Source organism: Triticum aestivum, chromosome 6B (genome assembly GCF_018294505.1).
Source record: "Triticum aestivum cultivar Chinese Spring chromosome 6B, IWGSC CS RefSeq v2.1, whole genome shotgun sequence".
Lineage (NCBI taxonomy): Eukaryota > Viridiplantae > Streptophyta > Magnoliopsida > Poales > Poaceae > Triticum > Triticum aestivum.
This window is the reverse complement of record NC_057810.1, coordinates 515,619,924-515,632,450: the sequence shown is the minus strand read 5'-3', so window position 1 is coordinate 515,632,450 and position 12,527 is coordinate 515,619,924. Positions and strand designations below refer to the sequence as shown.

General features: G+C 48.7%; 1 protein-coding gene across 1 annotated transcript; it reads right to left on the bottom strand.

Annotated features, from left to right (window-relative positions):
* Positions 1-8,956: 8,956 nt before the first annotated feature.
* LOC123134334 (ethylene-responsive transcription factor 2) lies at positions 8,957-10,196 on the bottom strand. Its single transcript, XM_044553603.1, has one exon. The coding sequence runs from the start codon at positions 10,127-10,129 to the stop codon at positions 9,314-9,316; it is 816 nt and encodes a 271-aa protein (XP_044409538.1). The 5' UTR covers positions 10,130-10,196; the 3' UTR covers positions 8,957-9,313.
* Between the last annotated feature and the right edge of the window lie 2,331 nt (positions 10,197-12,527).

The window sequence follows — 12,527 nt, the reverse complement described above, 5'->3', positions numbered from 1 at the left end:
CAGCTAAAGTGACAGAGACAGACACCCACCAGTCACCTTTAAGCACGAGTGCTCGTAACGGTGAAACCAGTCTCGCGTAAGCGTACGCGTAATGTCGGTCCGGGACGCTTCATCTCACAATACCACTGAGCCAAAGTATGACATGCTGGTAAGCAGTATGACTTGTATCGCCCACAACTCACTTGTGTTCTACTCGTGCATATGACATCTACGCATAAAACCAGGCTCGGATGCCACTGTTGGGGAACGTAGTAATTTCAAAAAAATTCCTACGCACACGCAAGATCATGGTGATGCATAGCAACAGAGGGGAGAGTAATGTCCACGTACCCTCGTAGACCGTAAGCGGAAGCGTTATGACAACGCGGTTGATGTAGTTGTACGTCTTCACGATCCGACCGATCCAAGTACCGAACGTACGACACCTCCGAGTTCAGCACACGTTCAGCTCGATGACGATCCCCGGACTCTGATCCAGCAAAGTGTCGGGGATGAGTTCCGTCAGCACGACGGCTTGGTGATGATGATGATGTTCTATCGGCGCAGGGCTTCGCCTAAGCTTCGCGATGATATGACCGAGGTGGAATATGGTGGAGGGGGGCACCACACACGGCTAAGGAACGATCACGTAGATCAACTTGTGTGTTCTAGGGTGCCCCCCTGCCCCCGTATATAAAGGAGGGAGGGGGAGGTGCGGCCGGCCTCCAAGGGGTGCGCCTGGAGGAGTCCTACTCTTGCCTTGGTGGAGAAGGAAAGGGGGGAGGGGAAAGAGGAAAGGGGGGCGCCGCCCCCCCTCCTTGTCCTATTCGGACTAGGGGGATAGGGAGCGCGCGGCCGGCCCTGGCCGGCCCTCCTCTTCTCCCTCATGGCCCATCTAGGCCCAATAACCCCCCGGGGGGGTTCCGGTAACCCCCCGGGGGGGGTTCCGGTAACCCCCCGGTACTCCGGAAAAATCCCGGTTTCTCCCGAAACGTTTCCGATATCCAAATATAGGCTTCCAATATATCAATCTTTATGTCTCAACCATTTCGAGACTCCTCATCATGTACTAGATCACATCCGGGACTCCGAACAACCTTCGGTACATCAAAATATATAAACTCATAATAAAACTGTCATGGTAACGTTAAGCGTGCGGACCCTACGGGTTCGAGAACTATGTAGACATGACCTAGAACTATTCTCGGTCAATAACCAATAGCGGAACCTGGATGCCCATAACAGCATACGTTGTTCCCTTTGTCATAGGTATGTTACTTGCCCGAGATTCGATCGTCGGTATCTAATACCTAGTTCAATCTCGTTACCGGCAAGTCTCTTTACTCGTTACGTAATGCATCATTCCGTAACTAACTCATTAGCTACATTGCTTGCAAGGCTTATAGTGATGTGCATTACCGAGAGGGCCCAGAGATACCTCGCCGACAATCGGAGTGACAAAACCTAATCTCGAAATACGCCAACCCAACATGTACCTTTGGAGACACCTGTAGTACTCCTTTATAATCACCCAATTACGTTGTGACGTTTGGTAGCACCCAAAGTGTTCCTCCGGTAAACGGGAGTTGCATAATCTCATAGTTACAGGAACATGTATAAGTCATGAAGAAAGCAATAGCAATATACTAAACGATCAAGTGCTAGGCTAACGGAATGGATCATGTCAATCACATCATTCTCCTAATGATGTGATCCCATTAATCAAATGACAACACATGTCTATGGTTAGGAAACACAACCATCTTTGATTAATGAGCTAGTCAAGTAGAGGCATACTAGTGACTATATGTTTGTCTATGTATTCACACATGTATCATGTTTCCGGTTAATACAATTCTAGCATGAATAATAAACATTTATCATGATATGAGGAAATAAATAATAACTTTATTATTGCCTCTAGGGCATATTTCCTTCATGAACATCATTGATACACTTCGGTTTAGCCAGGGATGTAATCGCTTTGATTTTTTCCGGATTAGCCTCAATGCCTCTGTTGGATACCAGAAAGCCTAAGAGCTTGCCTGCCGGAACACCAAAAACACATTTGTCCGGATTAAGCATCATTTTGTAAACCCGAAGATTGTCAAACGTCTCCTTGAGGTCATCTATCAGGGTTTCCTTCTTCCTGGATTTTACCACAATGTCATCCACATAGGCATGAACATTACGCCCAATCTGCATGTGAAGACAGTTCTGCACACAACACTGATAAGTTGCCTGGGCACTCTTGAGCCCAAAGGGCATAGAAACATAGCAGAAGGCTCCAAAGGGACTGATGAAGGCTGTCTTCTCCTGGTCCTTAACTGTCATCTTGATCTGATGATAACCTGAATAAGCATCCAGGAAACTCAGATGCTCACAACCCGCCGTCGCATCAATAATCCGATCAATACGCGGGAGAGCAAAGGGATCGGCCGAACAAGCTTTATTCAAATCGATGTAGTCCACACACATATGCCAAGTGCCGTTTTTCTTGAGAACAAGCACCGGATTAGCCAACAACTCGGGGTGAAATACTTCAACGATAAACCCAGCAGCCAACAGCCGGGCTACCTCTTCACCAATGGCCTTGCGTCTTTCCTCGTTAAAGCGGCGAAGAAATTGCTTGACCGGTTTAAACTTGGGATCAATATTGAGAGTGTGCTCAGCGAGTTCCCTCGGTACACCTGGCATGTCAGAAGGCTTCCATGCAAAAATGTCCCAGTTCTCACGGATGAACTCGATGAGCGCGCTTTCCTATTTCGGATCCAGATTGGTGCTGATGCTAAACTGTTTGGATGAATCGCCAGGAACAAAGTCAACAAGTTTAGTCTCATCAGCCGGTTTGAACTTCAGTGCCGGGTCATGCTCAGTGCTGGGCTTCTTCAGAGGGGTCATGTCTGCTGGATCAACATTTTCCTTATAAAACTTCAGCTCCTCTGTAGCACAAACCGACTCAGCATAGGCCGCATCACCTTCCTCACAATCCAAAGCGATCTTTCGACTTCCATCTACTGTGATAGTCCCCTTATGACCTGGCATTTTGAGATGTAGATAGATATAGCAGGGTCTCACCATGAATTTGGCGTAAGCCGGCCGTCCAAACAGTGCGTGATACGGGCTCTGGATCTTCACCACTTCAAAGGTCAATGTCTCAGACCTAGAATCATGCTCATCTCCAAACACAACTTCTAAAGCGATCTTGCCAACAGGATATGCCAATTTACCTGGCACCACACCATGAAAAACAGTGTTTGACGGTTTAAGACTCTTGTCTGTCAACCCCATGCGACGGAAAGTCTCATAGTACAGGATATTGATGCTACTTCCTCCATCCATCATCACTTTGGTAAACTTATAACCTCCCACCTGAGGCACCACCACCAAAGCGAGGTGACCCGGATTATCAACCCGGGGCGGATGATCCTTTCTGCTCCACACAATGGGCTGCTCGGACCACCGCAAATAACGTGGCACCGCCGGTTCAACAGTATTAACTGCTCTCTTGTGAAGCTTCTGATCACGCTTGCACAAACTAGTAGTGAACACATGATACTTCCCACCATTCAACTGCTTGGGGTGACTTTGATAACCTGACTGCTGCTGATTCCCTTGATTATTTTGTTGGCTGCTACCACATTGGTTGTTCTGGTTGCCCTGATTATTCTGAAATCCAGAGCTTGAACCGCCGCCACCATGAAAACCTGGTCCTGAACCGCCCGACGGGCCCTGATCATATTGAAATAGATCAGAATTTTTAAACTCTTTCATAATGTGGCAATCCTTCCAAAGATGTGTTGATGGAGCTTCCTTGGTCCCGTGCTTCAGGCATGGCTGATTTAACAAACGTTCCAAATTCATCCCTCCGCCGCGCTGGGACGGTTTACCTTTACGACGCTGCATATTGGTGTTAGCTACAAAATCTGAACTATCTGCTTTGCATTTACCATTACCTCCGTGGCCTCCTTGGTTGTGATGCTGACCTTTTGCACCGCCGTTCTTCTTTCCCTTCTGCGGTTTCTCTTCATCAGAATCGGGATCCTTGGTATTATCAGAATTGGCATATTTGACCAAGGCTACCATAAGTGTTCCCATGTCATTGCAGTGGCGCTTGAGCCGTCCCAACTTTATCTTTAGTGACTTAAACGGGCAATTGCGCTTCAGCGTTATGATCGCTTGGCCGACATTAATCCGGTCCGACGAATGCAAAACTTCTGAAACTAGGTTGTTTGCATGTGTCTTCGAAATTGGCTATAAACCGGGCCTTCAACTGGTCCCACGACTCGATGGAGTTAGCTGGTAGGTTTTTCAACCAAGTGCGGCATGTCCCTTCCAACATCATCGTGAAATACTTTGCACAAGCCGCTCCATCCACATCCAGCATCTCCATTTCCATCTCGTAACTCTCGACCCACGCCTCAGGTGGCTGATCAGAAGTGTAATTCGGCACCTTACGTGGACCCTTGAAATCTTTAGGCAGTCGCACATTACGTAGAGCCGGAATGAGACAAGGCACTCCCCAGGAACTGAAGGCTAACCCGGTACCACGGTCTACTGACGCCGAAGGTTGAACTGGGGCGGGTTGATAATGATCCGTATATTGTGCTGCCAAAGCGGCCTCCCTTCGCGCCCTGTCATTATCCACCACATCTTGAGCATTTACCTCACCGCGTGCCAGATTGGGTCCTTGGGGAACATTGCGGTGCCGCGCACTGCTAGACACTTCCGGTTCATCCATGTGTTGTAACTTTTGCTCGGACGGGGAGTTGAATGAATTCTATCCCGGCTGTAGGAATAAGCCTGCTGCTGCAGTACGGCGGTTTGAAGAAGATCTCTGGCCCGCCATGTCTCGATTGCTGCCAGTGAATCGCCCTCCATCGGAATAGCTGCCAGGTGAGATGCTGCAGCAATCATGTTATCCAAAGGGCTCGAAAAGTGACCCGGCGGTGTTGACACGTATTGCGGCAGGTTATCCGTTCGTCGAGGTGGTTCCATCGTCCATGGTTGATCCGGTGCTGCCCTTGGCGCGTCGGTCCGGTTTGTGGCTACCGTATTACTCGGCCCAGCCCCCGACGTATTGAAAAGATTTACTCCCTTGAAGACTGGTGGCATACGTGATCGATACTTTCTCCGCATTACATCATTTGATGTATTCTGATCCAGCATGAGCTGGTAGTTCTGCGCCTGTATCTGCTGTGACTGGGCATCCAAAGCGGCCCGTTCTTCAGCCAACCTTGCGTCCTCAGTTGCTAGGTCCTCCTTAGCCTGTGCTATCTGGTCCTTTAGCTTCGCAATATTCGCATTATGCTGATCCCGCGTCTCCGGGGTAACTGCCGTGGTTAACAAGGTTGCCCAGGCATCCATCAAACCGGAGAGGACTTGAGCCGGTCGGCGCGCCGGGCCTCCTGCCGTGGCTGCTGACCCGGTATTCATTGCTGTTGTGGATGAAGATTGCAGAGTGGGCTGTGTTCCGGCCATGAAAACAGCAACCCGACTTGGCGGTTCAAGGAGGTCCGGAATACTGTTGCCATCGGAATATCCTTCGAACACACCATCATGAATTCGGTACAGGGACTCGGTTTCACCAGTGGATGACTCACCATCGGAATAAATAGCCGTCTCGCCTTCAGACACCGGTTCAGATCCGATCCCATGGACACGCACGCTTCATGGCGGGTTTCACGTGGGCAGGACTCGCACGCTGAGCCGTCTCGACAAGGTCGGTGTAGATGTCATGCTCAGGGCCCGGTTCGCCGATCTTGCCAATGAAGACATGAATTCCGCCAAAGGGGACCCGGTACCCGTACTCGATTGAGCCGGCCTCGGGGCCCCATACTTCGTCGTCGATGTAGAGCTTGCCGCGACGACTCTTGGTCATCTGACCGACCATGTACCCCTTAAGTCCTTCAGAGCTGCCCTTCAAGAACTCGAAATCATCGTGCAATAGCCCCACGGTGGGCGCCAACTGTCGTGGAATTAACACGTCAGATGTCCTCATGAAAGGACTTAGTCGTGGAGCCATCGCTACGGATAAGCTTGAAGGGGTTAAACCGGACAAGGGACACCGGAGTTTTATACTAGTTCGGCCCCTTCAATGAAGGTAAAAGCCTACGTATAGTTGTGATGGGATTGATTGGGTTTCGATGACCAGGGAGCAAATACGCTTTGAGTCTCGAGTTGTTGTCTCTCGTCCCTGAACCGCTGTCGGGTCGTCCCTTTATACACACAGGTTGACGCCCGGCCGGTCTACAGAGCCCCGAGGCCGACTCATACAAGTGTCCGGCTCGGTCTCTCCTTTCCTAACTTACAATACAAGTTACATAACCATGGCGGTTTACCACTATGGGCCCTAATCCGCCTTTGGGCTCCGGCCCTCTAAGCTTCATTAGTAAATCGTCATCTTCTCGGTCTTCGTGGGCTTCAATGTAGTTGAAGGTGAACCGGCCCCTCCTGGGCGGTTTACATCCAGTAGTTATATCCCCAACAGTGCAGATTCACTCATTTTGCTCCGTATGTAGTCCATAATAGATTTTCTAAAAAGACTTATATTTAGAAACGGATGAAGTACTTATAATATTATGTATTACAGAAGTAGTATCATACACTAGTATCATATGCATGATACTAGTATATGATACTCCCATCCCATTACGACCCGCCTTACTGCGCTGACGCGGTAATGCTCGCAATTAGCGGGAAATAGGCTACATCTGCCATGCGCAACCGTGATCATGCCACCCTTCTCATCTCTCAAGCAGCCTGCCGCACTGCATTGCTACTACAAGCTAGCCGTGACGCTTGCTCAGACCACGGCCTGATCGTTGACGTGGTTTCCCCGTCCTAGTACCTACGAGGCTATGAGGTGAGGGAATCCTCGGCTAACCTTTCTGTAGCCGAGTCGAGTCAGCCAGTGGGCGTGCGCCGTAGACAGTTCTGTATGGGGCTGATTCGGATGGTGCTCGATCGCTTATCCGATCCCTAGGCACAGGTGAGGAAAGGTGGTCGAAAGACGGTCAGAACACGTCCGGCCCCCACGCCACGCATGGGCGGGCACTCGCATGACAGGATCGGCCACTTTGCTGAGTCGGAACGACCATCTTGATACCGCCCGGCCGCTAGCTTTTCTGCTCTAGATCGTCTCGCCTTTGCCCGTGCGCATCATCTGGACTGGACTAGTCGTCCTTTTGTCTTGGGTTCATACGCAAATCACTGTCGCGTCGCCGTCGAGTCAGCGGTGAGATCGCCTGTCCGGGGTCGACGCTGTTGCTTAGGATGATGAGCAAGTGATAGAATAGAATCGTGGCAGCGCAGCGCTCCGTAAACCGGCGGCAGCGACGACAAACTCCCATTGTTTTGTTCCAAATTCATACGGGATTACCACTGGAATGTACGTACTTCTTTATAAACTGTCAGACTGTCCTACTGCATTAGTGAACCGAAGGTGTAGTACTCCCTCCGTAAACTAATATAAGAACATTCGAGGGAGTACTAATAGGCCAAGAAAATGAAGCCGGCAGGCGGGATGCGTCCTCTCGCGCCGTTGTTCAAGTTGAAGACGTTTCCACCCAGTGCGGCCCAAGGCCAGCTCAGCTGACAAGCAAGTGCCTCACAGCTGATTTTGGCGGCGACCAAAACCAAGGAATCCTTCGTCACACTACCAACGGCGCGCCTCATATTAAGTCTTAGGCCTTCTTTGGATTGGAGGATTTTCACAGGATTTTCATGGGATATCAATCCTCAGGATTGTTTCCTATGAAACGCATTTGGATCAAAGGATTGGGCCATTAAAATTCCTCAGGATTGGGTGTCCAAGGTGCTGATTCCAAAGGAATTTACACATGAGGTCCGACCTCTAGAAAAAATCCATAGGATTGGCTATGTCATGGCAATCAAATCCTCCATTTTTCCTATTCCTTTGTTTTGCAAATCCTGTGATCCAAAGAAGCCCTTAACCATGGATAAGCACGACGTACCATCTCATTTCCTAGTCGTTTGTTTATACTCCCTTCGTTTCTAAATATAAGTTTTTCTAAAGATTTCACTATGGACTACATACGAAACAAAATGAGTGAATCTACACATTAAAATGCGTCTATATACATTCATATATGGTTCATAGTAAAATCTCTATAAAGACTTATATTTAGAAACGGAGAAAGTAGTATAATAATATATCCAGGGTGATAAAAGGATATCTTAACTCCTTTGTTCCCTCACCTCAAAGTTGATGATGCACCAACCTTTAATTTCCATCACCGCCGCACCAAGGACCAATCCATCGCCTCAACGGCCCAAAGCAATGTGTTTGTTTAGTTCGCGAGTGCGTGCTAGCCTCGCCCCTGCCGCATATTTCACGTTTGTTTAATTCACCCAGGGAGGGCTGCGAGTGGTCCATTGGCATTTTGGATTTGCGTTCAGGTCTCTGTCCGTTGACAAAACCTTCAGGCTGATCGTGCCGTGCATCACCTCTCATCCCAGTTTTGAAAAGTCAAAAACATGTGCTCCTTCTCGGTCACAACGCAGACATTTCTTCCTTCTTCCAAGTAGTATTATTCCTCGCTAAATAACTGTGATGCACGCCCACCTTGCATTATTAAACTACTCCCTTCGTCCCATAATATAAGACGTTTTTGCCGTTCAAATTGAACTGAAAAATGTCTTACATTATGGGACAGAGTAGTACTCCCTCTGTTCCTAAATACTCTCTCTGTAAACTAATATAAAATCATTTAGATCACTAAAGTAGTTATCTAAACGCTCTTATATTAGTTTACGGAGGGAGTATTAGTCTTTTTAGAAATTCCAATAAGAGACTACATACAAAGCAAAATTAGTGAACCTACACTTTAAACTATGTCTATATACATCTGTATGTAGTTCATAGTGAAATCTCTAGAAAGACTTATATTTAAGAGCGGAGGGAGTATATATCAGTGGGAAACCTGCAAATTCGAAAGGAATCACTCACTGACAGTGGTACCAAACAACAGTTTAACAAAGAAGATTCTCCATTGGAGAGGAGAAGGTCTGTGCAACTTTTGCACCTGCACCCTCACCACCTCTTACAAACCAGCTTCGGGATTCCACTGCACCCACTTGCTACTGTGCCAACGCCACTAACCCTAGCGACAAGTTTCACACGGAGCCACACAAATTTCACAATGGCGTGGCGCGTAATTGCCTCCAACTGATCAAGGTTTCTTCGAGCGACGCATTACGCCATTGACGCCATCTTGATGCTCTGTTCCTCCATGGGCTCAACACATGAAGCCATGAAGGAAGAACTAATGGCCATCGGTCATGAGAACGATCACTTGTTGCTTTCGCCGCTTCAGCTCACTAGCTGCTGGACGGCGCCGGTGGCGAGCCACGGCTGGACTGGGAGGGTCAGCTGGACCGGAGCCTGCACCGGCGGGGGCGGCACCAGAGCCATGGACATGGACTCTGCTGCGGCCTCGCCTCTCTTTCTCCGCTTCGACGACCCGGGTGCGCTGGAGGAGGGAGGAGGAGAGTCGGGGCTCGCTGGCTGGGGAGACGGACGCTTCTGACCCGCGGCTGCGGCGATCTCCGAGCCGATGCGGAGCGGGAAGTTGAGGAGCGCGCGGGAGCCGCGCATGCGGTAGGCGGCGCGGTCGTACGCCACAGCGGCGTCCTCGGCGCTGTCGAAGGTGCCGAGCCACACGCGCGCGCCGTTCTTGGCTGGGTCCCGGATCTCCGCCGCGAACTTGCCCCACGGCCGCTGCCTCACGCCTCTGAAGTGCTTCCCCCTTGACGCCGTCGCTGCGACCTCGGCCTCCTCCGCCCACGGCGCGTCCAGCCCGGGCGGCGACGCGAGGAAGCTGCCGAGGCAGCAGCCGTCGTAGGAGTCGGGGGAGGGCAGGGGCTCGGGCTTGACGGCCGCGAAGGAGCCGTCGGGGAGCCAGCCGCAGGAGAAGGCGTCGCGGAGGGCACCGTAGACGACCATGTCGTCGGCGTCGTTGGGCCGGAACGGGAGAGACTCGCTCCACTGGTCCGCCACCAGGCTGCCGAAGCTCGCGCTCCGGCAGTACGCCGGCCGCGCCGGCGCCATTGGCTCCTCCAGGAGCTGCTGCCGGATGCTGTCCAGCGCCGCCGCCGCCGCCTCGGACGCCGGATTAAGCAGCAGCATCTTGTCCTGTGTGGTCGCGCCTGGTCCTAGGATGATCTCAGTTCGCTCTTGGGATTCGCCGAGCGTTTGTCAGTGGATTTTGTGGAGGAGCTGGTTTCGGTCCCCGAGTTTATATACAGAGCGCGGAAGGGTGTCACGTGCTTCTAGTTTCGCCGAACGTTCCTGCTTTAGCCCCACGTGATTCCATTGTTTTTCTTATCGTTTTGGAAGGTAATGATGATGATGATATGGTGGATTAGTGGAGTACTCACGCTAACATAAGTACTCCCTCTAGTCCAAATTATAGTGCGTATAAAGTTTTGATGCATATTCCGGTATGTAGTGCGCATGAGGGTTTTTGGACGAAATAACCCTCCGCTGAATCACTGCAGCACCCACGTGCTGTGACAGTCTGAACAAACAAGGGGCTATTTCAGTCCAAATAAAAGTGACAGCTCATGTCTTGGTATAAGAGCTAGAAACAAGGCGCACTATAAAAGGGAATGGAGGGAGTATATCAACAATTTTACCAATCACTCCTTCATGTTTTTTGTTAGGTCCATTTTAAAAAACACTAAGCATGGATGATCAAATTAAGTGCAGATCATGTGTTAGTGAAGCATGCATGGCTGCCTCTCTGCTTCATGCATTCGATAATTCCATGTTATGAGAGATAATGCATTCGTTGATTCCATGTTATGAGAGATAAAAATGCATAATTTTGCGCTCGCAACACAAGATTAACAAAAAAAATTTAGAAGAAAAGGGCTCTTGCCCCGGTTCCATTTCCAGCAGAAAACGAAACCACAGAAGTATCCTTATTACAGCTCGTCGGAGAGGATTGACACATCCTTACGGCATAGTTTCTCAGGAGTGAATACACCACTTAACTCTCAAACTACTAAACTAAAGCACATAAGCGAAAACTCAGAGTTTTTCCACCAGCCGTAGACATGGCCTATATAATCATCCTTCCAGGAGTATTCCACTGTCCATGCCCAACCAACCTTCTGCCTTTTTCTTCATCAAGTATTGCAGCCACAACTCCTTCTTCCTCAACCTGGCTCTGGCCAGATCAGCAGGGGAGGACGCCTGGCCATTTCCCACAGTAAGGAGATGAGCCTCTCCATACAATCTCTTGCAACCCCTTTGCACAAGATCTTCCATTGACTGCAGTAACCTGCAATTTTTCTCAGAGGCACCTACACACCCATCTAGGGGACATTGTTAAAACACATATCATTCCTGCTCCTCCAGATAACCCAGAGGGTAGCTGAAATAAACACATTTTCAGCTTGCAGAGTTTTGTGTTTCTCCCAATTCTTAGTCACATTATCATAAGTAGGCTGGGGCATACACCCAGCTATAATATGAATATTCCTCCATACTTCAGCAGCAATAGCACACTCAAAGAATAGGTGATTTATATTTTCATATTCAGAGCAAAACAGGCAGGTAAGATCATCTAAGTGTTGCCTCTTACTCAAATTACTCCTAACCAACAACTTATCATGTGCAAGCAACCACAAAAAGATATGAATGTTAGGAGGGACATGAAGCTGCCATATCTTTGGGACATGGACAGGGCAGACCCCTTTAAAATTAACCATGCCATACATGGATCTAACTGAATATCTCCCATTCGATTCAAGCTTCCAAATAATAGAATCATCTTCATCATTCAAAATGATAGATTATGCAATGCCCGGTAAATCAAACCAAAGGTGTAGTAGTCTATTGTCCACACACCTCCTAAAAGTGATCTTAAGATTAGTCCCAACCCAAAGGTCAGCAATAGGTAGATTATGCTCATTGGCAATATTGTACAGTTTCCAGAATTGGATGGCTAAGCTACAAGAACCAAACCAACGATCTTCCCAAAACTTTGTTTTTCTCCCATTCCCCACCTTCCATTGATAGCCCATCTTAGCTGCTTTAGCAGCCCAGAGGACACCTTTCCAGAAAGGGGAGGAGGAGTTGTTATCAGGACAAGAGAAGATATTTGGATTATTAGTCCTATACTTAGCATCAATATTTTTTTCCAAATTTTCTGATCACCTTTTGAGTATTTATCAATCCAAGCAGCTAGAAGGCTTAGATTCATAGCAATAATATTAGGTATATCCATACCCCCATATTGCTTCTTTTGGGTCAACAAACCCCAGCTAGCTAGGTGATACTTATGATGACCCTCATAATTGTCCCAAAAATAGTGTGCCATCTGAGAGTTAATCAGATTAATAGCCCACTTAGGAAACTTTATCATACTCATAAGATAAGTAGGAATGCTAGCTAAACAAGACTGAACTAAAATTAGTTTTTTTCTCATATCCTAGTAGTCTCCCTCTCCATCCAGCAGCTTTCTTCAAGACTTTATCAACCACAGGTTGTAAGTCTTCTCTCTTTAGTTTGGAGTGGT